Raw genomic sequence first — 27,924 nt, 5'->3', positions numbered from 1 at the left:
GCTACATGTGCACCATCAAGTCAGAACAGTAGGCTAATTTATGAGTGTGAAAGGGAACAAATATTTAGGATGAGACACATGGGCACAACAACTTACTACACAACATACACTTCGTATTACTTTCTTAGCTACAGTATACATATCTCCCTGGAATATTACATAATTTATGGAACAGCATACAATACATTTTTGGACCATGGTGCTGTGCTCACTTGAATAGGAAGGTGGCACGGCGATCCTTCCATGTGGGCAAGTTTTGTCATGAAACTTTGTCATCAAAGTCTGGCATTCTCAGAATTTATGGTGCTTTCAAGATAACTGGGAACTCGGAACTCGAATTATGACATCAGTGATCTTCAGGTCAAAGCTCTAGAAAGAGGCGCGAGTTCCCGACTTTGAATTCTGAGTTGGATGACCGTTCAAAACGTATTTTCCCAGTTGTCTTGAACTCACTGAAGTCTAAGATTTCCCAGTTACGAGTTTCTAGTTGTTTTGAACGCAGCAGAAGTCATTCTGGATTGACAGCATGGCCAATATTCAACCTTTTATGGCCCAATTAATGTTTATCCTTTTAAGCTTGGAAAAGAGACCCTTAAACCCAGACTTTGGACCACACATCCACTCCATGGCATAGCAGGCTAGTGATTGCTTTGCAATGCTTGCAGTTAGCCATGGATTCCTTCCAAACCACTCATTGTTCAATTTGCGATTTCCAACTTATTTTGTAATGTTTATGTCCAATGGCCGATGAGCACCGATATGTTTTAGATCATTTCTCATTTCATATGACAAGGATGGAAAAGGATTTGGCAGTAGATTGTGGACTTGATTCATGATTATGACTGCTTTCTTGCTTGCAAAAATGTTGAAAGTATGATGTTGATACGATCAGTCCAGTCAAAGCTACAGTAGATATAACGTGATTTGACATTTTATCTGTATCCAATGACCTTGAGCCTTCTTGGATGGGCCCTTCTAATGTAACTCTATGGCAGCACCCAAGAGGCTTGAATTTTCGAGCTCTACCAGTAGATTTTGCAGTTATGATGTAGTTATGTGTTCCCATGGGTGACGGAACAGTGAGCCAATCACGGTGCAACTAGAGAACATTAGCAACCCCTACGCTCCATATTTTCAAATGTTTTTTGTCACATGCACATGTTTAGCAGATGTTATTGCAGGTGTAGCGAAATGTTTGTGTTCCTAGCTCCAACAGTACAGTAATGTCTAACAATTCACAACAATACACACAAATCTAAAAGTAAAATAATGAAATTAAGAAATATATATTAGGACAAGCAATGTCGGAGTGGCATTGACTAAAACACAGTAGAATAGAATACAGTATATACATATGAAATTAGTACAGCAGTATGTAAACATTATTAAAGTGACCAGTGATTCCATGTCTAAGGTGCAGGGTTGAGTAACCGGGTGGTAGCCGGCTAGTGATGGCTATTTAACAGTCTGATGGGCTTGAGATAGAAGCTGTTTTTCAGTCTCTCCGTCCAAGATTTGATACTTCTGTACTGACATCTCCTGGATGATAGCGGGGTGAACAGGCCGTGGCTCGGGTGGTTGATGTCCTTTATGATATTTTTGGCCTTGCTGTGACATCGGGTGCTATAGGTGTCTTGGAGGGCAGGCAGTGTGTGCCCGGTGATGCGTTGGGCAGACCGCACCACCTTCTGGAGAGCCCTGCGGTTGCTGGTGGTGCAGTTTCTATACCAGGCGGTGATACATCCCGACAGGAGATGTAATTGTAAAATACATTTAAACTCAGTTTTTTACCATTCCTGACATTTAATCAATTATTTATTTCCGCTTTTATTTCTTTCATCACATTCCCAGTGGGTCAGAAGTTTACATACACTCAATTAGTATTTGGTAGCATTGCCGTTAAATTGTTTAACTTGGGTCAAACATTTTGGGTAGCCTTCCACAAGCTTCCCACAATAAGTTGGGTGAATTTTGTCCCATTCCTCCTGACAGAGCTGGTGTAACTGAGTCAGGTTTGTAAGCCTCCTTGCTCGCACACACTTTTTCAGTTCTGCCCATAAATGTTCTATAGGATTGAGGTCAGGGCTTTGTGATGGCCACTCCAATACCTTAACTTTGTTGTCCTTAAGGCATTTTGACACAACTTTGGAAGTATGCTTGGGGTCCTTGTCCATTTGGAAGACTCATTTGTGACCAAGCTTTAACTTCCTGACTGATGTCTTGAGATTGCTTCAATATATCCACATAATTTTCCTGCCTCATGATGCCATCTATTTTGTGAAGTGCACTCTTGCAGCAAAGCACTCCCATAACATGATGCTGCCAACCCCATGCTTCATGGTTGGGATGGTGTTCTTTGGCTTGCAAGACTCCCCCATTTTTCCTCCAAACATAACAATGGTCATTGTGGCCAAACAATTATATTTTTGTTTCATCAGACCAGAGGACATTTTTCCAAAATGTACGATCTTTGTCCCCATGTGCAGTTGCAAACCGTAGTCTGGCTTTTTTATGGCAGTTTTGGAGCAGTGGCTTCTTCCTTGCTGAGCGGCCATTCAGGTTATGTCGATATAGGACGCGTTTTACTGTGGATATAGATACATTTGTACCTGTTTCCTCCAGCATCTTCACAAGGTCCTTTGCTGTTTTTCTGGGATTGTAGTCTGGCTTTTTTACGGCAGTTTTGGAGCAGTGGCTTCTTCCTTGCTGAGCGGCCATTCAGGTTATGTCGATATAGGACGCGTTTTACTGTGGATATAGATACATTTGTACCTGTTTCCTCCAGCATATTCACAGAGTCCTTTGCTGTTGTTCTAGGATTGATTTGCACTTTTCAAACCAAAGTATGTTCATCTCTAGGATACAGAAAGCATCTCCTTCCTGAGTGGTAGGACGGCTGCTTGGTCCCATGGTGTTTATTCTTGCGTACTATTGTTTGTACAGATGAATGTGGTACCTTCAGGCATATGGAAATTGCTCCCAAGGATGAACCAGACTTGTGGAGGTCTACAATTTTTTTCTGAGGTCTTGGCTGATTTCTTTTGATTTTCCCATGATGTCAAGGAAAGAGGCACTGAGCTTGAAGGTAGGCCTTGAAATACATCCACAGGTACACCTCCAATTGACTCAAATGATGTCAATTAGCCTATCAGAATCTTCTAAAGCCATTACACCATTTTCTGGAATTTTCCAAGCTGTTTAAAGGCACAGTCAATTTAGTGTATGTTAACTTCTGACCCACTGGAATTGTGATACAGTGAATTATAAGTGAAATAATCTGTCTGTAAACAATTGTTGGAAAAATTACTTGTGTCAGTTCAATGGCGATTGCATCGTCTGTGGATCTATTGGGGCGGTAAGTATTTTGAAGTGGGTCTAGGGTGTCAGGTAAGGTAGAGGTGATATGATCCTTAACTAGCCTCTCAAAGCACTTCATGACAACAGAAGTGAGTGCTATTGGTTGGTAGTCATTTAGTTCAGTTACCTTTGATTTCTTGGGTACAGGAACAATGTGTTATCCTCAAAGTGGGCAAAGAAGGTGGTTAGCTTGTCCGGGAGCAAGACATCGGTGTCCCTGACGTGGCTGGTGTTCCCTTTGTAATCTGTGATTGTCTGTGGACCCTGTCAGATATGTCTTGTGTCTGAGTCGTTGAATTGCGACTCCACTTTGTCTCTGTACTGACGTTTTGCCTGTTTGATTGCCTTACAGAGGGAATAACTACACTGTTTGTATTCAACCATATTCCCAGTCACCTTGCCAAGGTTAAATGCGGTGCTTCACGCTTTCAGTTTAGCACAAATGCTGCCATCTATCCACGGTTTCTGTTTTGGGTAGGTTTTAATAGTCACAGTGGGAACAACATCCCCTATACACTTCCTTATAAACTCAGTCACCATGTCCGTGTATACATCAATGTTATTATCCGAGGCAACCCGGAACATATCCCAGTCCGTGTGATCAAAGCAATCTTGAAGCATGTATTCCGAATGGTCAGACTTGTGCTGAATGGACCTTAACACGGGTACTTCCTGTTTTAGTTTCTGTCTATATGAAGGGAGAAGCAAAATGGAGTCGTGATCTGATTTGCCGAAGGGAGGGCGGGGGAAGGCCTTGTATGCATCCCGGAACAGAGAATATCAGTGGTCAAGTATTTTCCCAGTGCGAGTACTACAGTCAATGTGTTGATAGAACTTTGTGAAAGCACTGAGCTAGGCTGAAACACCTGCATTTTGTAGCTGCCTTACTCAAGAAAGCAAAAAAGATACTGTTTGTTTACGGCTTTATTAAAGCAATTATTATATTTATTTTTTTACATTGTTTGCAAACTGACGTATTAATGCCAAAATAACATGCAAAAAAGGCTAAATAAATAAACACATATTTATTTATTTTGCTAAATAGGTGGAGATCAAATGCACATTAGCTAGGTTTCCATCCAACTAGCGACAGATTTTCATGCGAATATTATAAAATCGCGCTTTGTGTTTCCTTCAAATTGACTTGAGGATAAAAGGCTGTGCGTGAGGACGTTGCTTACATAAAAATACCTTTTGCAGTTAAATGTTTAAAAAAACCCAGGTTAAATGGGTTTCCATCGCATTTTCTACTCTACTGATGGTTTTCTCACGAAAAATGTTGCATTATATAGGGATCAATGATCATGTCACCAGGATAAGACCCTAGATATGCATTTGAAAGGCTCTTCAAACATATCACCTTACACTTTCACCACCCTGTGAAGTTCATCATCACTTATTTCAGCTGCAGCCTATTAATGCATGCTTTCCTGGCGAGTCGTACTGGGAGGACCACACAATGTCATCGCGTGACTCCCAAGTTTACTTCGATTTGATGGTTATTATATCAATATTTGCGCATAAAAGCATTTCCGCCGACGTTTCTCGCATAATTCATTTTACCCACATAAAAAGATTCCACCTTGTCTACCATATTTTGTTTTGTTGTCGTTTGGAAAGTTTACCGAGAAGTGTTCTGTTTCCATCAGGCCTGTCATAAAAAAATATATATCCGACATGTAGGCTGTAACGAATACGCAGGGAAGCAGATGCAGAAGGGGAGTTTAATAATAAACATGACGAAAACACAAAATAGGAGCCATGTACTGAACAATACTGCCTAATGACTGAGGCTACAGAGGGCTATATGGAGGGAGTGTAATCAGGGTGGTGATGAAGGCCAGGTGTGGTTAACGATGGGGAGCAGGCGGTTAGTAGATGGCAACTTCGAGCTCTGGAGGGAGGGAGCAGGTGGAGGCGTGACATAGGCCTACTTTACTTGCTTAAAAAGGTTGGAAACCTGGTTAGTGAAAGATAAAATAACTGGATAAACTACCTCTGAACGATAACGCAATCACCCAAAAGACAGAAGAGAGATAAGCTCATTAATTGAAGTTGTTCAGACATTAAATTCGGTCTTGGGGTGAGACGTTAAACCGATGTCCTAGACATTTTATCTGTCTCATCTATATTTTTTAAGTCACTCTAACAAAAGAGTTGATCTAATATTAAGTCATAATCTAAGTAAATTAGATCTGTAAACGTTTCATATATATACCATTAGGGGAGCCTAAAGATTATATAATCCATTTGGAATAAAGCAGTCAAATTTAAGGTGAGTGTGTTTGGGGGAAACTGCCCCGCTCCAATGCAAATAAATGGTATCTAAATTAGCATTTTCCAAATCATGTCCAAATCTACAATTATTAACTTAATTGAGTTAAAGAGTCATTTTTCTGACACTTTAGGATTATTTGGACATGATTTGGCACGAAAATTAGAAGAGACACCTTACATCAAAACCTCATCATAGTGAAGATATTAATAGTGAGATGTGCAATGATTTAATTAATTAAAAGGAGTCAGAGTAAATAAGTATTTTATCAATTAATAATCTGTCCTGTTTGTTGGATTGTCCACATTGTTCAAAGGATGTAGGCCTAACCACCATGGTGCTTTTCACACAATCAGCTCTTTCTGCAGAATCTTTACATGGATGTGTCAAATTCTATGTACTCCCCCTGTGACCACACCACCAACCCCTCAGAGTGTGTCTTGTAGCTGATCAGTGGTTACATCACCTCTAGAACCTTCAATCAATTCCAATTAAAAAAATGGTCTGGGTTCTGAAATAGAAACCTCTCTAACACAAAAGGACTGTGATCTGAGTTCATATTTCGCAGAATGTATTTTTTGGGGTGCTCGTAGTTGCTTATGTGTTTTTGACATCAAACGTTTGCTGCTACGTGGACTTAGTGCTCGGCATCCTGAGACAGTAAAATGAACCTGCCATGCGAAAACTGCAAAGGATTATTACAGAGAGATACTAGACAAAAACAAATCCCCCAAATGAAAAAGAGAGGATGGATTCTTAAAGGAGCACCAATCAATGTTCCACTTGCTGATGACATCAGGGGAGGGGGGGGGGTATGTCACAATCTCTGCCAATGCAATTGAGCGGTGGCGAGGAGCTTAGTGGCAAATTAGATGGAAGATTGTCAACATGCCAGGGGAACACAGGGACACCGATCGATCAGGCCAGGAAGGGAATAACTAATTACCCTGGCTGCAAGAGGTTCTGAGGTGCTGTTGGAGCCACAGAGAAACCAGATCACATCCTAGCAATCTCCTACTCCACTTGCTTTCACTCGCTCTTAATATTTCTTACTCCTTTCATTAGGCATAGGCCTTCATGTGTTACGTAAAATACAGACTCTGGCATGTTGAAATGTGATGGCAGAGGTTTATGGATGAGTATGAGAGTGTAGGTGAAAACGGTGCCGGGGGAGAGGTGAGAAAAGAGGTGGGGTTTGGGGATTGAACAGAGTTCGGTGGGAAAGAAGAGAGAGAGAGAGGGATGAGGAAAGAGAGAAGACAGAAAAACAATAAGATGCAAAAAAAATAATTGAAGTGTGTGATGGAAAAGGAGTGGTGTAGAAAGCAAAAGGGGATAATAGAAGCCTATAATAGTTTGCTACAGGGATCTAGACAAGTGGCAAATCAGACATTCACAACAATTATAGGAAAACCACACAGAAGTTGCCTTCCCCTCTCCTTCACTCTTCAAGTCTGCAATTACATTCAAACCCAACTACTGAGCATTAAATCAGGCTCAGCTCAGTTCAGCAATTGCTCCACCACACCCTCTGATTTCAACATGAGTGGTGGCTGCATTTGGGTTGGGTACCAGCTCTGAAAGTAGCCACGCTTAGCAAACTACACTATCATCCATCACATGCGACCTTGAAGATGCATGCAAGAGAACTGTAGTAGTAGAGAGGCAGGGAAACAGAGACAGAGCCACGGCAAGTCATCATTAATATGAGAATTGCAAGTTAGGCTTATGTTCAAGAGCCGGCAAAATGGTGCAGCCTGATGTTGACTGTCCCTCTGCTGACCCCGTTTTATGGTGACTTTGACCCCACAAATATTTTGTTTAGGGGGTAGATCAGCTTCTATATTGCAGATAGATTGTAGCTTCCATCAATGTAATTGTCTGCATCTCTTCCAATCCCCCATATATTTTTTTGCAAGTATATTTACATACAGTACCGGTCAAAAGTTTGGACACACCTACTAATTCAAGGGTTTTTCTTGATTTTTACTCTTTCTACATTGTAGAACACAAATCTCTTCCCAACTATTTTGCAATCTATATAGCACGGCTGTCAATGTTTTGGTCCTTAAATGAAACTGGTATACTTTTTTATTTACGACAGTTATGGTCTTTAATGCAGGGCCGACGGACAAGTTCCTTACTTTCCCCCCCTTCCACTTTCCTCTTCCATTTTCTGCTGTAATTTTGCAAGTAGTTGTTTGTAATTTTGGGTGAGCAGACATTTCCATGTGTTTCTGTTAGCTGCATGTGTCACATTACCCCACGAGTCCTATTTATGATAGAATTTACGAAGATTATACAGTCTTTTTAAAACATTCTTTAAAAAAAATAACCTTGTTTTTTATCAATTAGCATATTTGAGTTTAACCACAATATTTGTTGTATTATTTTTCTGTATTTTCTGGTGGATTCAATGGAAATTGCAAATATACAGGTTGCCTTTTGTCGTCCTACTCTGACCAAGGTCGGATCAAACGAGTTGATGGTGACTGTGTAAAACAAGTTCACCCAATGCAATTAGTGAGGACAGGGACGTGTGGCTGACTGGACGTATCTAGCTGGGAGGGGGGATTGTAAAGAGCTACAGAAAGACGAAGAGGTGGTTAATTAGGAAAGGGGCTCTGCTTTGTCAGGGATAATGAATGTTGGCAGCCACTGTAGAGGACAGGAGAGAGAAAGCGCTTTACAGACTAAAAGCTATCCCCCTCCCTCAAGAAATAAAGTACATGTCCAACAATATCTTGATCATTGTAGATTATAGAAGATGGAAGTGGGGGGTTCAACAAAGCACGGCTGTCAATTTTTTGGTCCTTAAATGAAACTGGTATACTTTTCTATTTATGACAGTTATGGTCTTTAATGCAGGGCCGACGGACAAGTTCAATAAATACATTCACGTGACATCATTAGAGATAATATTAACAGGAATTGAACTCTCAATAAAACCTGTGAAAGCAGGCCAGCCCTCAAGGAGAGCTCAACCTCAGGGGACAACCTCTCCCAGCGTGTGTGTGTGTGGCGCAGTAGGCTCCTGACTCACTCCCCATGATAACTGCCATGAGCTGTTGTTCTTCTTCATAATTCTACAAATCCTTGACCGCATTTCTTTTCATTTTCATTCTCCTGCTGTTCAAAAACTGGTCTCTGATTCTTCTCCCTGCGGTCTCCTCGTTGTCCTGTTTTTTTCCATGAATTTGGTCTAAAGAATGTGAAGGTACGCTACTCAATTGAAAGTCAAGGACATTCTTTGTAGTAGATGTATGGGTTGTGACAAGTGTGCCCTCTTGTGGAAGTCTAGCACTATGACGGAAAGTTCCACACAAAAAAAAGAGGCAAAAATGTTGTATTTATGTAGCAAATGTAATAAAATCATATTTCAATTAAAATCATTATGTGAAAGCTTCTCTTACATAATACTATCTTATACAGTACCTTACTACAATACTGACAAAACAATTTCTACAGAGTCTGGAAATAATCTAGTAGCTCTTTCCATTTCATACACTACTACTAGTCCAGCGTGGCTCAGTTGGTAGAGCATGGTGCTTGTGACGCCAGGGTTGTGGGTTAGATTCCCATGGGGGACCAGTATGAAAATGTATGCTCTCACTACTGTAAGTTGCTCTGGTTAAGAGTGTGTGCTAAATGACTAAAAATGTACTGTACCGTCATACTGGCCTTGACTTGTGTGATCATGCCACACAAGTGTGTGCACAGACACACAACCGAGGTGACAATGAACATCAATTCAATCAAGTTATGTGTGTCAGATAAATTTGATATGTCCCAACATAAAAAAAAACTACAACTCCAAACTAAGTCTCCTTGGTGTTCACAACCACTACATTTTTACATGTACAGTCTGTGAGTCCACCATTCCTTGGAATCTTGTAGGCCTAGGAGTTAAAGTGCATTGTCATGGTGACCGAAGATGTAGGCACTTATTGACAGATGATTTCTGATAGGTTGGCTGGTAGATTGTGCACATATTGGTCTGTGTCCTATTCTCTTCTGATTTGGTGAAAGTTAGGAAGTTAAAGGAGGATGATTAAGAGTACTGCCGAGTGAATTTCTGGTGGAACTCCTTCACTTTAGCCAGTAAGAGCTTCAGCTTGTCTGTGGGCGGCAGAATGGTCATCCTGGAACAAGGAGGGAGAAAATGAAAGAGAACATCATTAAAGAGCTGTAAAATAAATAGTATACTCCACACCGTGGTAATCTACAACAGCTTGGACTTGATGGATGACAGACGTTACTTATGTTGCACACATTCCTACTTTGGGATGGATGCCCATTTTACACTGAGAGAGGTTGTGATAACATGTTTGAGTAAACTGCGATGGCCATACCTGAAGTGGTAGGTCCCGTCTTTCTGTCCAAAGCCACTTCCCGGCACCAGACAGATGCCAGTCTCCTCCAACATCTTCATACAGTAGAACATGTCCGGTGCCTGGCCCAGAGCCTGGAGAGAGAAGCAGAAATGACAGTATTAAAGCAGGCTCAGAAGCATAAGTGAATTACGGTATTGCAGTAGGTTCCGCACGTCCATAGAGTAAGTATTTCACAACCAGATTTTTACAAAAGGATTTTGTGTCAAATGTCTTGCTTAATGTTTTTAGCCCTCTTTTATTAAAGCCTTTTCTTCGAACGGTTGCTCACAATGTAAAAGAGCGTTGTGATTTTTATCTGTAAACGAAAAGCGCTCTTCAAATGCAATTTATTATTATTATTATTAAAATAAAATGGAAATTCATTCCCTGAATTTGACTTGTTTCAGTTCCTAACAGCAGAGCAGAAGTAATTTGGGCTGACTAACCTTCGCCTCTTTGATGGCTTTCTGAGGCAGGCTGATGTTGGGGAACGAGTACATGGCTCCCTGGACAGGGTTACAGGTGATCCCAGGTACAGTGTTCAAAATTTCCTCTGTCAACTTGGCCTTCTCTGCCAGCAGACTGAGGGTTGTTGTTCGCTCCTGGTCACAGGGGAAGACGGTGTGTGCGTGTGTGTTTGTGTGTGTGTGTTTGATTTTGCGAATGGGCCACATACAGTGAGGTCCGAAATTATTAACACCCTTCACAAAGATGAACAAAAATGAATTATTTTATACTGTCAAATACTGATCTACAGTACTAGTCAAAGGTTTGAACACACACACTTATTTTTACTATTTTCTACACTGTGGAATTATAGTGAAGAAATCAAAACTATGAAATAACACATATGGAATCATGTAGTAACCAAAAAAGTGTTAAACACATCACGCCTCTTGCATATATTTATATTTGAGGATCTTCAAAGTAGCCACCCTTCGCCTTGATGACAGCTTTGTACACTCTGACGTTCTCTTAACCAGCTTCATGAGGTAGTCACCTGGAATGCATTTCAATTAACAGGTGTGCCTTGTTAAAAGTTGATTTGTGGAATTCCTTTCCTCCTTAACGCATTTGAGCCAATCAATTGTCTTGTGACAACGTAGGGGTGGTAAACAGAAGATAGCCCTATTTGGTAAAAGACCAAGTCCATATTATGGCAAGAACAGGTCAAATAAGCACAGAGAAACAAAAGCATCATTATTTTAGGACCTTTTTTTCTTTCTTTACCATTATTTAACTAGGCAAGTCAGTTAAGAACAAATTCTTATTTACAATGACAGCCTACTCCACCCAAACCTGGACGACACTGGGCCAATTGTGCGCCGCCCTATGGGACTCCCAATCACGGCCGGATGTGATTCAGCCTGGATTCAAACCAGGTACTGTAGTGACGCCTCTTGCACTGAGATGCAGTGCCTTAGACCGCTGCGCCACTCGGGAGCCCAATGAAGGTCAGTCAATCCGGAACATTTCAAGAACTTTGAAAGTTTCTTCAAATGCAGTCGCAAAAGCGCTATGATGAAACTGGCTCTCATGAGGACCGCCACAGGCAAGGAAGACCCAGAGTTACCTCTGCTGCAGAGGATTAGTTCATTAGAGTTACCAGCCTCAGTAATTGCAGACCAAATAAATGCTTCACAGAGTTCAAGTAATAGACACATCTCAACATCAACTGTTCAGAGGAGACGGTGTGAATCAGGCCTTCATGGTCGAATTGCTGCAAAGAAAACACTACTAAAGGACACCAATAATAAGAAGAGACTTCCTTGGGAAACATAAGATAAGGTCAGATAAGTACAAATTAGATTTTTGGTTCCAACCGTCGTGTCTTTGTGAGACGCTGAGTAGGTGAATGGATGATCTCTGCAAATGTGGTACCCACCATGAAGCATGGAGGAGGTGTGAGGGTGTGGGGATGCTTTGCTGGTGACACTGTGTGATTTATTTCCAATTCAAGGCACACTTAGCCAGCATGGCTACCACAACATTCTGCAGCGATACGCCATCCCATCTGGTTTGAGCTAAGTGGGACTATCATTTGTTTTTCAACAGAACAATGACCCAACACACCTCCAGGCTGTGTAAGGGCTATTTGACCAAGAAGGAGAGTGATGGAGTGCTGCATCAGATGACCTGGCCTCCTCAATCACCCTACCTCAACCCAATTGAGATGGTTTGGTATAAGTTGGAATGCAGAGTGAAGGAAAAGCAGCCAACAAGTGCTCAGCATATGTTGGAACTCCTTCAAGACTGTTGGAAAAGCATTCCAGGTGAAGCTGGTTGAGAGAATGCCAAGAGTGTGCAAAGCTATCATCAAGGAAAATGGTGGCATCTTTGAAGAATTTAATTATATATCTTTTTTTATTTAACCTTTAACCTCAAATATAAAAATATATTTCATCTTTGTTTAACACTTTTTGGGTTACTACATGATTCGATATGTGTTATTTCATAATATTGATGTCTATTAAAAAACTGTAAAAATAATGAAAAATACTTGAATGACTAGGTGTCCAAACTTTTGACGGGTACTGTATATTGTATGCAAAAATAATAATACAATTGCCTAGAGAAAGCATAAAGTAATGTTTTTTCCCCCTCAAAAATGAACTCTCATACATTACCAATGCATCACCTTGCGAGGAAAACGGCACTGAGCCTTTTTCTAAAATGTTCTTAGCTCATTCCTCCATACAGAATCCTTCCAGATCCTTGATATCCTTCGTCTGTGCTTAAGGACTGCCCTCTTCAATTCAAACCACAGGTTTTCAATAGGTTTCAAGTCTGGAGACTGAGATGGCTATTGCAAAATGTAAACTTTGTGGCCAATTAACAATGTATTTGGGGATTTTAATGTGTGCTTGGGGATATTGTCTTGCTGTAAGATCCACTTGTGGCCAAGTTTCAGCCTCCTGGCAGAGGCGAACAGGTTTTAGGATAACATGTCCTGGTACTGGGTAAAGTTCATGATGCCGTTGACCATAACAAGGGCCCCAGGACCAGTGGAAGCAAAATAGCCCCAAAATATTCCAGATCGACCACCATATTTTACAGTAGGTATGGGGTTCTTTTGCTCTTATGCAGTCTCATTTTGACGCCAAACCCACCACCGTGGCCAAAGAGCTCTATTTGAGCTCTATCATGTAATTTGCCCAAAGCACCTGTTCCAATCCAAGTGCCAATGCCATTTAGCAAACTCCAGGCATTTACATTTGTTAGATGACGTGAAAATAGAGCTCTTAGGCCACGCACAGCAGTGGTGGGTTTGGCATCTAAATGAGAATGCATGAGCAGAAAAGAACCCCACACCTACTGTAAACTATGGCGGTCGATTTTTGATGCTATGTGGTTTGAATTGAAGAGGGCAGTCCATAAGCGTAGACGAAGGGTGCGTAGACGAAGGGTATCAAGGCGGAGGCAACCATTTTGAAAACAGGGGTGTCAATCATTTTTACCCCTACCTTTTTTGAGAAAAAAAAGTTGAACTTGTTAAACAAAATCTATGTCTCTGAGCAATTGTATTAGTATAAAATAATATAATTTCCCCAATTTTTTTTTTTGGAGCACACAATATTGCTCAGAATTTGTTTTATTTATTCATACAGACATTTTTGCTCATCTTTATCAAGGATGTCAATCATTTTGGAACCCCAATACTGTATGTTAAATGTGTCCCTGTCAATGTTAACAGTCGGGTAAGTCATTTTCTATCAAAAAAAATGTCTGTTAAATAACCATATAACCAAATGATTACCTTCATGAAGGTGGTGTAGGAAGGTTCTCCTGGCTGTGGGGAGTTGACCACCAGGTCCATTAGAGCCTGACCAGGGACGGCGGGACACAGTCTGACCGACACCAGCTTAATGAGCTGGGCTTTCACCTCTGGGTCCATGTTGATCACCTCCATGTAACCCCCACGGAAACCACACCTGGGGGAGCAAAAGGGGGAGACCAGTTACAGCACAGTGGTTCTTAAAGCAACACATCACCGTACCATTGCCATATCTATTGAGGTTTCTACAGAAAATAATGCAGATTCATACTCTTGGCCTGCTTGTGTATCGTTTGTGAACGGTTCAGGGTATGAGCATGAAAGAGCGAGAGAGGGAGAAAATGTCTTACTCTCCCATGTAGCACTTGGAGGTGGAGTGGAAAGACACCAGCTCTACAGTGTTGGAGTACTGTGGTCCCAACTCAAACAGCACCTTCTTAAAGGAATGGAACTGACAACCCTCCGCATACACATTATCCTGGTACACCTGAGGGACAGGAGGGGAGAGAAGGGGATGTTACTGGTATACGTAAAAGGTAAGCACAGTTGAAATTGTGTTTGTGATTTAACAACCTCCCCCCTCATAGGATGAACTCAAAATAATGTTTATGACCACAAATAACTGCGACCCTGTGTATATAAACATGGATATGTACTTTGCTTTTTTGTCACAGTCAATGCCACACAGGGCTACGGGCCAGAAGGCTAACGGTTCGCCGACCACCACACAGGAGCTCACTCTCCCAACTTGTTTCATTACTTTACGATCAGAGCCGGTTGCAGATAATTATCAGGGGGGGGGGGTCAGATTTTAACATTTTGATGCCATATTTATAATTATATAAAATATATGCAACACATTTTCCACCAATAGGTTTCTGTGCCAATGCACCACACAACCAATAAACAAAACATACAGGCACTTCAATATCATGGTTTGCATTTTCAACACAAGAATAAATATGTCAATGTCTATGACTATGTCTATGACTATGTCAATCACGGCAAACAGAAAACACATCCCTCCATATCTTGTAGGCTTGCCCAAGGCTTGGCTTGACAATCTCTGAATGTCAATAAACTTTTGACTGTTTTGTAACAGATGCCTCTTTCCATTCATCAAATTGGAATGATTGATTTATTTTATTTGTCAGTTAAAATACATGCACACATACATACATATGTACATATATAAACACAGTACTAGGCAAAGGTTAGTGAAGACATCAAAACTATGAAATAACACATATGGAATCATGTAGTAACCAAAAACAAGTGTTAAACAAATCCAAATATATTTTATATTTTACATTCTTCAAAGTAGCCACCCTTTGAACAATCTTGGAATTATCTCAACCAGCTTCACCTGGAATGCATTTCAATAAACAGGGGTGCCTTGTTAAAAGTTAATTTGTGGAATTTCTTTCCTCCTTAATGCATTTGAGCCAATCAGTTGTGTTTTGACAAGGTAGAGGTGGTATACAGAAGATAGCCCTATTTGGTAAAATACCAAGTATATATTATGGCAAGAACAGCTCAAATAAGGAAAGAGAAATGACAGTCCATCAATACTTTAAGACATGACGGTCAGTCAATCTGGAAAATTTCTTTAAGTGCGGTCGCAAAAACCATCAAGCGCTATGATGAAACTGGCTCTCATGAGGACTGGCACAGGAAAGGAAGACCCAGAGTTACCTCTGCTGCAGAGGATTGGTTCATTAGAGTTACCAGCCTCAGAAATTGCAGAGCAAATAAATGCTTCACAGAGTTTAAGTAACAGACTCATCTCAACATCAACTGTTCAGAGGAGACCGTGTGAATCAGGCTTTCATGGTCTTATTGCTGCAAAGAAACCACTACTAAAAAACACCAATAATAAGAAGAGACTTGCTTGGACCAAGAAACACAAGCAATGGACATTAGACCGGTGGAAATCTATCCTTTCGTCTGATGAGTCCAAATTCGAGAATTTTGGTGTCTTTGTTAAATGCTGAGTAGGTGAACGGATGATCTCCGCATGTGTGGTTCCCACCGTGAATTATGGAGGAGTTGGTGTGGTGGTGTGGGTGTGCTTTGCTGGTGACACTGTCAGTGATTTATTTAGAATTCAAGGTACACTTAACCAGCATGGCTACCACAGCATTCTGCAGCAATACCACATGAATTACATATGTGTTATTTCATAGTTTTGATGTCTTCACTATTATTCTACAATGTAGAATATTGTAAAAATAAAGTAAAACCCTTGAATGAGTCGGTGTGTCCAAACATTTTGACTGGTACTGTATGTATTATGTTAATAAATTAAATAATGTCTAGGCTTTTTGGAAAAATTTGACATTACGGTATACAGACATAGCCTACAAATGTGAACAGTCTGTTCTACCATTGAACTTCGCTTCGGATCGCATAAGGCAAATAGACTATCTATTTAAATGTATTCATTTTCGCACTTCTCACTAACAGCATATGATTGCATCTCGTTATTATATTTAGCAACAGATTTTTTGTTTGTTATAAGTCATCATATATTCCCTATTTGCAGAAAGCTCCTAGGCAACTTTTTGACTTCTTGCAAAGCAATACTTTAACCATTAGAAACTGTGCGTATGCATGGTCTAAAGTTGGCGGGACGATAAGCACATTCTTACATCAAGTTCAGTTTTTAGAAAAGCCAACTTTTCCGTGACAACTGGCACACGCATGTTTCGGGGCATATTTTATGGGTACTCAACCTTTATAAACGAGGGCCCAGTTCTTGACCTTGCCTGATTAGTTTACCTCATCAGCCATCAGGAAGAGATGCTCCTTAGCAGCGAATCGGATCACATCCTCAATGCACTGTCTACTCTGGACCTGACCTATTACAGAGGAGGAGAGGGAAAGGTTCAGATTCATATTGGCAGAACTGGACATTTTGGTTTATGTCTAAGTGGGATCTCTGTCGTCTGGCGCCGTCTAGTGACATGACTGGGAGGACTGTGAAATCCCTATGTCAACCTGTACATGACGCATCATGAATTCCGTATGTGTTAAGCTTCAGCTACTTACCAGTGGGGTTTCCAGGGTTGATGATGCAGAGGACTTTGGGGTTGCAGTGCTTCCTGGCCTCCGCTAGGGAGCGCTCCAGCTCACTGAGGTCCATGCTCCAGCACTTCTCCTCGTTCAGGTAGTAGTTGACCTGCACAGCACCCAGCTCAGCCAGAGCAGCCGAGTACAGAGGGTACTGAGGGATGGAGATCATCACCCCTGTCTTCGACGCACCCTCACCACACACCAACAGCTTCAGCATAGTCTGGGAGAGAGAGGGGAGCAAAGGAGGACCGATGGGTGCATCTCAAGTCTAGAGTCCTCAACGCTCTCCTCCTGCCCTCCCCTTTATCTGCAGTGAGAAGTTTACTTGAAAAAGCGAATTGTTTGATTTTTGATTTTTTACCACGATGCCGTCGCTGGCGCCGCCGGTGAGGTAGACGTTGTCTGGGTCACAGGGCACGCCCCCGTCCCGACGCTCGATGTAGCGAGCTACGTCCTGCCGCACACAGTCTATACCCTGACTGGCACTGTACGCACCTGAGAGAGAGGGAGAGAGACTCAATACACTGCGACTCTCCAGGATCGGGGTTTGCCACCCTAGACTGCGAAAGGTCATTAATTGCTTATGCAGACACTAACAGGCTGACACAGGCTTATTGGCTAAAATATCCCCTTTGTGTATTTTATCTTAACTTACATCCTTCCAATACACAATCAATCAATCAATATCTGAACAACATACCCAAACTACTCCCTCCACAAGCCTGCAGAATGCGGCGCGCTCTGCTTTTGGCATCCTCTGGAAACATATTGTCCTTCAAGAGTTCCGGGTAGGAGCAGAGTGCCAAGACCTTGAGGAGGAAGAGAGGACAGCGAGAGCTAGGTGAGGAACAGACAGGAGTTGATGCAGGATAATGTACACAAATCAGCATGAAACGCTGCATGAATCTGCATGAAAATGTCACAACGTGATTTTGCCATAGACAGAACGGTTTCAAATGACAAAGGAGAATGAAAGACACCCTGTAATCAAAAAGAGAGTTGTTTTAGATAAATGGTTTGGAACATAGGGGATAAAAGCAGACCTGGCGGAAGAAGGTGATTGGCTGCTGGCCCATGGCATGGGCGTCACCGATATTGGCCTTGATGACCTCAGTGAAGGGCTTCTTCACTCCCTGCAGGACAGATAAACAAACAGACACAAAACAATGAGAGAGGCAGAGAGAGGATGAAACAATTAGGGCAAGGAAGAAAGAGAGGGATGAATACAATGTGTTCTTGGGAAACACTCTTTTCACGCCACTTCGATTCCATGTTCTTGGGAAACACTCTTCACGCCATTTCGATACCGAAGTGACTTTTTCATTGAAGGTTAGGGGAACTTGCGCAGCAGGTTAGGAGACTGAGGTTGAGGTTAGGAAAATGGTTAGGGATATCAAAAGTGCTCTTTGTATCGAAGTGGTGTGAAAAGAGTGTGTCCCATGCGTTCTTGGGTCACAGGGATGTGCAAGGGAGTCCAATACTTTACTTTATTCTTTATAAACTCATAATTAACCATGTATAACTACTTATCTGAGCGTGTCCCTCTAAGTAAGACATGAGTATGAGGTCACTTCCTGCTGGAATATGAGGTCACGTCTAAAGTTAAACCAATACCGGGCCGAAAAATGAATGGAAGTGAATGGGGCAGTTCCACATTAAAGGTTTACAGATAATTCCACATGTAACTTTTTTTTCTTTTCTGAGCTTTCTTATATCTCTCAGTTATTGGACAGACACTTCAAAACATACTTCCTTTATTTTTACACTGTTTTTCCATGTATGAATCTGTTATTCAATGCGTTTCTATAAGTTAATAGGCCAAATTCAATATTTCATCAAATCATTTTTATATAGATATTTTTTTTATACCTACATGGGTCCTAAAATTCAAAATAAAATAGCTAAACGATCCTTGGTATGACCATCGTAAAACAATTCCAGATGTTAGTTTAGTGGAAACCCAGCTCCGAGCCCTGAGACCTTTAAATAGACAACCCTTAAAGCCAAACAGCTCTTCATAATTTCCTTTGCCATGTGTTTTTACTTAAACTCTCAAGCACAAATACAAAATCAGGTATAGTCTTTGCCAGGAGAAATGACTTGGCAGCCTGCATTGGTTTAATATGTGCTTTCCTCATCCCTTGCTTTTAGGTCTTAAAATGTAGGACATCACAGGAGACCTTTTGCCAGGCCGTCGTTGTCCTTAATTGACTTGCCTGGTTAAATAAAGACGAAATTAAATAATACCACAAGAAAAAGATAAAACACATGAGTGACAGAATCCAATTTGAGCTTTTCCAATGTTAGGATTTCCAACTGTACACACTTACCTACAAACACATCATATGCGTCTGTGTTTGGGAGCAGAGTGGAGGAAGTCAAAACAAGAAGTTGTTCAGCCCAACTACTGTATATTTTAACATATTAAAGGAGAGAAAATGCTGTCTGGAAAGCAAAAAGAAACACACAGTCCCATGCTGCCTGCTGCCTGGAAGGCTTGTCAAGTGTTATATCAGCTAGTTTCCAGCTGTAGAAACAGACGACAAGTGTAAAGTAGGTGTCAAATGCGGTGTAAAAAAAACAGAATGCAAAACAGAACTGGTCATGGAGAATAGGAAAAAATTATTCATTTGGGGAGGTTGTCAAGGAATGGTGATGAAATGATGTTCTTATAGGCCAATGGTAACACTAGCTGTCTGTTCCCTTTTCCTCTGTCCTTAGGCTCCTCAGTGAGTGTCCAGATGCTTGGTATTTGACAACATGGACAGCGGATCAGTGGCCACAAGTGGAACTCATTCAAACCCAGTGGGAAGCAAAGCAGCCCTGCTGTTGTTCTACCCACCAGAGACTTTATCCAATCTAATTGGGCCAGCTGGACCAGCAATGACCACCAAAGTTCACAACAGAAAATAAACCTCCTACACTCCCATTGGTCACCAGACAGAGGTGTCTCTCAGTTCAGACCAATCACAAACAGCAGGGGAGTGACACCCACTGAATACAAAGGACCTCCTCACATTCCATTCTTACTGAGAGTAGAGAGCAGTTTACATTTTACTGCAACGAGATATGATGTTGCAACAACCAAAAAAATCAACAGTTCCCAAGTGACGAGAGTACGTTTTATTAAAATAAAAGTGCACAAAAATAACTACAAAAATCAGTCCCCCTCTTTTTCTGGGAACTTTTAAAGTATTTTTAAGTGTTCTAAATGCTACTAATCAGGTGTTTTATCTCAGGAAGTATTTTTACGTTGTCACATAAAGACCACATAGCAGGCCCCTTGTTGAAAAACCTTCACTGATTAGGCCATGTGGCTCTTGTCAGAGTACTGCCTGTTGCATGTTCTTCATAAGATGATTGAGATTGGCCTACAGTTGATTTTGCCCACTCTCTCGCTCTACCTCCTTACCCAGTTCTCTAGTTTTTCTTTTTGCTCTTTCTGCATGTGTAAGTTTATTTGCCTCTTTTTCTGTCTCTGGTAAGTAGCATTCTAATTGTTCCGGCAAAACAAATTCAAAGTCTGGCAAAAGAAAGTTACATCATCATGGCTACTAGTTTACTCTTCAAAATTAGCGAAGTAGCAGAGGCAGGAGATGAAACGTGATGTCTTTCATTCATTAAAAGAAAGTCACAGTGTGCCGTGCTACTCAGCAATCCTCCTGCAGTCTCCATGGAGACCACTGAGGCGGTAGAATGTATCTCCATGGGCCTCTAGCCTGGTCCTAGAGCTGTTATTGGGTTGAAGTTGTTTTGCTCACATTCTACTTTGTGTTTTTTCTCTTCCTGCTAGGCTAAGAGGGGAATTAACTAATGACGACAATTTAAGCCGTATCAGATTTCAGGAAATTAACTTTATCTGCACCTGAAACATTACAGTTCATCTGAGCCCTCAAAATAGGCATGCGTGTTAGTAGGAGAAAATAGAGAGGGGGTGAAACGGAGATAGAGAGGGAGTGGAGAAAAAGAGAATGTATTTTGTGTGAAAGTGGGTGTTCCTTCCTTACCTTTTTTGAAAGCAAGCAAGTGAATGTAGGCTTTGTGCTCTGTTTTCACAAAGAAATCTAACACCCATCAGAGCTCAGTATGAAAATCAGGTTAGACTTGGAATAGCCTACAGCTAGTTCACCTGATACAGCACAGATTAACAAGTTTCATGTTTTCAACCTTTTTGGAGGTTCCCCTAAATAACATAACAGACTTGTTTTCATATATTTTTTTATACCTTTATTTAACGAGGCAAGTCAGCTAAAGAACAAATTCTTATTAACAATGACGGCCTACCCTGGCCAAACACGGATGAAGTTGGGACAATTGTGTGCCGCCCTATTGGACTCCCAATCACGTCCGGATGTGATACAGCATGGATTTACAGGTGCTCAATATGATATAAGGACGTAATAACTTCTTATTTAACCCCTGATGTAGACTACTGAAAGACAAAAAAAATCAACCATATCCAATTTTATTTGTCACATTCGCCAAATACAACAGGTGTAGTAGGCCTTACCGTGAAATGTTTACTTACAAGCCCTTAACCAACAATGCAGTTCAAGAAATAGAGTTAATTAAAAAAAAATATTGACTAAATAAAATGGAGTAAAAAATGTAATAAAAAGTAACACAATAAAATGACAATAACGAGGCCATATACAGGGGGCACCGGGACCGAGGCAATGTTCGGGGGTACAGGTTAGTCGAGGAAATTTGTGTATATATATATATATATATATATATATATATATATATATATATATATATATATATATATATATATATATATATATATATATATATATATATATATATATATATATATAGGTAGGGGTCAAGTGACTATGCATAGATAATAAAGAAAATGTGGGCCTTCCTCTGACACCCTGCCAGGTATCGAGGTCCTGGATGGGAGGAAGCTTGGCCCCAGTGATGTACTGGGCCTTACACACTACCCTCTGTAGCGCCTTACGGTCGGATGCCGAGCAGTTGCCATACCAGGCGGTGATCAGGATGATCTCGATGGTGCAGCTGTAGAACTTTTTTACGATCTGGGGCCCCATGCCAAATATTTTCAGTCACCTGAGGGGGAAAAGGTGTTGTCGTGCCCTCTTCACGACTGTCTTGGTGTGTTTGGACCATGATAGTTTCCGCATCACCAACAAACTAAGGAACTTGAAACTCTCGACCCGCTCCACTACAGCCCCGTCTATGTTAATGGGGGCCTGGTCGACCCGCCTTTTCCTGTAGTCCACGATCAGCTCCTTTGTCTTGCTCACATTGTGGGAGAGGTTGTCGTCCTGGCACCACACTGCCAGTTCTCTGACCTCCTCCCTATATCATCGTTGTCGGTGATCGTTCACTGTTGAGTCATCAGCAAACTTAATGATGCAGTTGGAGTCATGCTTGGCCACACAGTCGTGGGTGAACAGGGAGTACAGGAGGGGACTAAGCACGCACCCCTGAGGGGCCCCAGTGTTGAGGATCAGCATGGCAGATGTGTTGTTGCCTACCCTTACCACCTGGGGCCGGCTCTTCAGGAAGTCTAGGATCCAGTTGCAGAGGAAGGTGTTTAGTCCCAGGTTCATTAGCTTAGTGATGAGCTTTGTGGGCACTATGGTGTTGAACATTGAGCTGTAGTCGATGAACAGCATTCTCACATAGGTGTTTATTTTGTCCAGGTGGGATTATGGAGTACAATTGAGATTGTGTCATCTGTGGATCTGTTGGGGCGGTATTCAAATTAGAGTGGGTCTAGGGTTTACGGGATAATTGTGTTGATGAGAGCAAGGACCAGCCTTTCAAAGCACTTCATGGCTAACAACGTGAGTGCTATGGGGCGATAGTCATTTAGGGTGGTTACCATCACTTTCTTGGGCACAGGGACTATTGTGGTCTGCTTAAAGCATGTAGGTATTACAGACTCAGTCAGGGAGAGGTTGAAAATGTCAGTGAAGACACTTGCCAGTTGGTCCGCGCGTGCTCCGAGTACATGTCTTAGGCCGTCTGGGCCCTGTGGCCTTGTGAATGTTGACCTGTTAAGGTCTTTCTCACATCGGCTACGGAGAGTGCGATCACACAGTCATCCGGAACAGCTGGTGCTCTCATGCATGCTTCATTGTTGCTTGCCTCGAAGCGAGCATAAAAGACATTTAGCTCGTCTGGTAGACTTGCGTCACTGGGTAGCTCACGGCTGGTTTCCCTTTGTAGTCCATATTAGTTTGCAAGCCCTGCCACATACGACAACGCTTTGCCTGTTTGATGGTTTGTCTGAGGGTATAGCAGGATTTCTTATAAGCGTCCGGATTAGTGTCCTGCTCCTTGAAAGTGGCAGCTCTAGCCTTTAGCTCGGTGCAGATGTTCCCTGTAATCCATGGCTTCTGGTTGGGATATGTATGTATGGTCACTGTGGGGACGACGTCATCGATGCACTTATTGATGAAGCCGGTGACTGAGGTGGTATACTCCTCAATGACATTGGATGAATCACGGAACATATTCCAGTCTGTGCTAGTGAAACAGTCCTGTAGCATAGCAGCCGCGTCATCTGACCACTTCCGTATTGAGCGAGTCACTGGTACCTCCTGCTATAGTTTTTGCTTGTTAGCAGGAATCAGGAGGATAGAATTATGGTCAGATTTGCCAAATGGAGGGTGAGGGAGAGCTTTGTATGCATTTCTGTGTGTGGAGTAAAGGTGGTCTATAGTTTTTTTTCCTCTGGTTGCACATGTAACCAGGCTGGTCGAAATGAGGTAAAACGGATTTAAATTTGCCTGCATTAAAGTCCCCGGCAACTAGGAGCGCCGCTTCTAGATGAACATTTTCTTGTTTGCTTATGGTTTTATACAGCTCGTTGAGTACCAGCATCGGTTTGTGGTGGTGAGTAGACAGCTACGAATAATATAGATGAAAACTCTCTTGGTAAATAGTGTGGTCTACAGCTTATCATGAGGAACTCTACCTCAGGCGAACAATACCTTGAGACATCTTTAATATTAGACATTGCGCACCAGCTGTATAAAGGCACCCTTAACTCCGCCCCCGGTATTTCCGTCTTTTCTTCATCCGAATGACAGGGATTTGGTTCTGGTCTTGGGAAAGCAGTATATCTTTTGCGTTGGACTCATTAAAGAAAACGTCTTCGTCCAGTTCGAGGTGAGTAGCCGCCGTTCTGATGTCCAGAAGCTCTTTTCAGTCATAAGAGACAGTAGCAGCAACATTATGTACAAAATAAGTTAAACAATGCGAAAAACTAACAAAATAGCACAGTTCGTTAGAAGCCCGTAAAACGGCAGCCATCCTCCCCGGCGCCATTACCGGTAATAACCAACATTCCCCAACCCAGGTTGGCTCTTGGTTGGCTGGGGTGTTTGAGGATGACTCGGAACAAATAGTAGAGAGAAAATCCATGAATCCAAATTGTATTTGGGTAAAGCCCCAGAACCATCTGGTAAAGGTCACCATAGTCATTACTATGATAGTCCCTCCACACCCTGCCGCAGCCAAAAAGCGACCTTTTCACCTCTTTCTCACACACACAGATACACATTGCTCGTCTTCCTGGAAAGAGCCACTCGGAGGGTCTGCTTTACACACCTGACTGAACTCAGTAAACTATGCTCTCTGGGTTTCCATGACAACCCTTGAAATTAAGTGAGAGGGGACGGGGATGGTGCAGGTAAGGGTTACACTGAGGGCACGTACATAAAAACCAACTGGAAAATAACATTGACCTAAGAGGACTAAGTCTGACCAAAGTGTTTGACAATGTGGACAATATCAATAGATGTAGATTGATCTTGAGAAAAATTAAAATATTGCATTGTTTGCATGTGTACATTGTTGAAAAATGTATGGTATGATTGTAAAAATACATGTCAGTAGGCTACATCAAAATGTCAACAACCTACCTCTTCACTCTTGAGTGGGCTGTTAAATCTAGAAACACCCCTCCACTAACTAGCAGCTGTAACATGATGACCAGCGAGTACCAACAATTTCACATGACAAATGTCGTACGACTGGAGGGGGGCTGGCGACTCTAGGAGTGATGAGTTATTGCTTTTAAGAGAGTTAAAGGAGACAGTGGCATTGGTCTGGGGGAAAGTGAGGATTTGACCCCTGATAGATTTTATACTGTACGCCATTGTGAGCTCAGAAGTTTAAATAGAGCTGTTGTAAAAACAGACAACAGACTGAACTGAAGTAAATCTCTCAGTTTGCTGTTTGACTTGTGGACTTTGACTTTCCTCAACTCCAATGAAAACGGATACTGTATAACCGAGAACAAACAGTGACAAGGGAGAGCGAGTCAGAGGGAGTGAAAGAAAGAGAGATTGGGGAGAGCGTAATCTTCAACAACATAACAAATAAGGTCTTGTCTCATCATTGGTGAACAAATAACTACACAGGTGTCATAAGCAATCAGCGCTGTGGTGTTTTAACAGTCATTTGATTTCCGACGAGGGGTCAATCTGCTTGTGGGTGACACACTGGGTGTGTGAGCAAATGCACTCAAAAAGCATATATTTTGGTGAGCATTTAGGCTAGAGGGCAAAAGGCAGAGCAAGCAAAGAAGGGCATGACAAATGCTTCTCAAGCCATTGGAAACCAGTTATTTCTGACATTTTAGGGGGGGGGGGGTTCAAATACTTCTCGCAATTTTAACACAGAAATGGATTAGCCTAATCCGCCACAGTTCTTAATCTTAGCCTATCTATTTATTTTAAAATCACCCAAGTTTGGTAGCAGACAGCAAACATGTTTGATACAGGGATAGACTGTTTTAACATGCATATCTGATTGGATATAGCATTTGATTACTGAATTGTCAGCCTCAATTTACTTCAGAGTTGCTTTATTCTTTCTGGGAGCTAATCAGGAACATTTCTGGGAAATCTTTAGCTGAGGACATGTCACCAAAATCGTCTGGTCACCCTATATCACACAAGCCTATGGGCCTAGGCTGCATGTCACTGCTGTAGTTGCAGATCCAGAAAAACGGAGCCATTGAGGCCACCTGAAACTTGTTTAAAAGTCAGACTGTTGCAATTAGTCTAGGTGAGACAGACAGCGCATGTCAGTGAGAGATTGCTTTCGCACTTTGCAAACTGCTGTATATTTCAGATTGAGAGAAACTAATTATTTGCACAATTTAAAAACAAATGGCAAAAAAATAGAAAATAATGATTTAAGAAAGTTAAATTTTATTGTTAAGCATACCTCTCTCAGCTCCTTCTCGATCTGCACCGCGCGCTGCACAATGGGTCCGCGCACGGCATACTCCACATTCTTCACATTGGGGTTCATGGTGTCGATGGTCAAAACCTTGTTCTGGGAGAACACTGCATTCTCGGTCATTTTCTCTTGGACAAGTCCACGCGGCGGTTCACTGACTCCTGAAAGTGCTCTACTCTGGGAAGAGAAAGGTGACAGCGGAGAGGGGATCATCACTGAGCGGACACCAGAGGTGAGGTGCCCCGCGGGGTATTGTGCCCCATTGCCGAAAAAACTGTAATTTCCTCTGGTTATAACGCGCAAACTTTTGGATGACAACATTTGCCCTATGCGCGAAGCAGACATGTCACAATATTATATCTCGTTGCGTTAGTTGTGAAGCGCTGCGACCACCCCCACGCTCAATGAATGCACACAGACAGACAACTGTGTGTTGTCCAACTGGCAAACTTTTAAATATTTTTTTAAAGCCGGCCAGACCTTTGTACCTTACAGTTTCCACAACCCTGTTATTCACAGACTGGGGCACTATTTTCAACCTGAAATGTATGTCTTCTGCACAGTACATACATTGTAACATTACTCCCCCATGTGAGTTTTATCCAACCTCCATCCCCTCATTTCCCCATTACGCACCGATAAATTGTCCGCCAGGATAAGATCTCCAGTTTCCGAAACGACAGACACAAGCGACACGCCTATGCGAGGAGATCTGTGGCAGCTTCAAACTTTCACCCTTTCCGTGCAACTCCTTCTCTTTCGATGGTCAACACACACCCGGCGGCGCGCTCTAACCTATTGGGTGGAGACTACAGACCTGGTTATTCTGTAGAACTTGAGCGCAACTCCTCCTATTTGGACACGAGCCCACTGTTGGAGCAGTGTACAGTATTTGCACGAAATGTGCACGGCGCTCGACTAGATGCTTTTTAAGGGCGCTCCACTCTAAGCTAGTTCAGTTTTTGGTGTGAATGACTGAGGTTGATGTCGCTTTATCACTCCCGTTTATACCATATTTACAGTGGTGTAAAGTACTTAAGTAAAAATACTTTAATGGACTACTATAGTAGTTTTTTGGGGTATCTGTACTTTGCTTTACTATTTAAATTTGTGACAACTTTTACTTCACTACATTCGTAAAGAAAATATTGTACTTTTACTCCATACATTTTCTCTGACAACCCAATGTACTCCTTACAATTTAAATGCTTAGTAGACCAGTAAAACTGTGATCTTTTTGCATATTTTGTAAATACTTTGAGTGTTGGTGTGTGCCCCTGGCTATCCATACATTTTAAAACAAGAACATGGTGCCATCTGCTTTACTTCATATAAGGAATTTAAAATGATTTATACTTTTACTTTTGATACTTAAGTATATTTTAGCAACTAAATGTACTTTTGATACTTAAGTATATTTAAAACCAAATACTTTTAGACTTTTCCTCAAGTAAACTTTTCTATTAAGGTATCTATACTCTTACTCAAGTATGACAATTGGGTACTTTTTCCCCCACTGCATATTTAAAGCTTATACGATAGATCTTTAACATAACAAATACTCAATTCATAGGATATATCCATTCCTAAATGAAATGTTCAATGCAGTCATTTTTTATCTCAATATGAAATTATTTCTGGGTAACAATTAAGTACCCAACTGTGACAGTTTTCAATTAAAATGGTCAAAAAGAAACAAAAATTGCTTCTTAGCAAAGAGCAATTTCTCAAGCTACATTTTTGCTAGGACCAGTGGTGGAAAAAGTACCCAATTGGCATACTTGAGTAAAAGTATAGATACCTTAATAAGAAAGTTACTCAAGTTAAAGTGAAAGTCA

General features: G+C 41.6%; 1 protein-coding gene across 4 annotated transcripts; it reads right to left on the bottom strand.

The window, feature by feature from the left end:
* Positions 1-8,961: 8,961 nt before the first annotated feature.
* Positions 8,962-26,991, bottom strand: LOC110508546 (alanine aminotransferase 2-like). 4 transcript variants are annotated; one of them, XM_021589124.3, is made up of 12 exons: positions 26,723-26,991; positions 26,072-26,263; positions 17,899-17,988; positions 17,556-17,664; positions 17,217-17,350; positions 16,832-17,075; positions 16,562-16,641; positions 14,131-14,267; positions 13,763-13,937; positions 10,452-10,607; positions 9,985-10,097; positions 8,962-9,774 (listed from the first exon to the last, which is right to left on the bottom strand). In XM_021589124.3, exons 2-12 carry the CDS (start codon positions 26,207-26,209, stop codon positions 9,684-9,686), a joined length of 1,467 nt encoding a protein of 488 aa, XP_021444799.2. In that variant the 5' UTR covers positions 26,210-26,263; positions 26,723-26,991; the 3' UTR covers positions 8,962-9,683. The 4 variants fall into 4 exon arrangements, with proteins under 4 accessions (XP_021444799.2, XP_021444800.2, XP_021444798.2 ...); XM_021589125.3 differs by having other exon boundaries at positions 26,072-26,258; XM_021589123.3 differs by lacking the exon at positions 26,723-26,991 and having other exon boundaries at positions 26,072-26,691.
* Positions 26,992-27,924: the final 933 nt, after the last annotated feature.

This window comes from Oncorhynchus mykiss, chromosome 28, assembly GCF_057628025.1.
Source record: "Oncorhynchus mykiss isolate SJ-2025 chromosome 28, ASM5762802v1, whole genome shotgun sequence".
Taxonomy (NCBI): Eukaryota; Metazoa; Chordata; class Actinopteri; order Salmoniformes; family Salmonidae; genus Oncorhynchus; species Oncorhynchus mykiss.
This window is presented reverse-complemented; position numbering and strand designations above follow the sequence as displayed.

Bases quoted from the DNA above. Each gene is read 5' to 3' on its own strand.
- LOC110508546 (XM_021589123.3), bottom strand. From the start codon at position 26,431: ATGTCTGCTTCGCGCATAGGGCAAATGTTGTCATCCAAAAGTTTGCGC. The intron at 17,989-26,071 runs GTATGCTTAACA...TCTGTCCTGCAG, and splicing joins TCGAGAAGGAGCTGAGAGAG to GGAGTGAAGAAGCCCTTCAC. The intron at 13,938-14,130 runs GTAAGACATTTT...TTGCTCCCCCAG, and splicing joins TCCAAGTGCTACATGGGAGA to GTGTGGTTTCCGTGGGGGTT.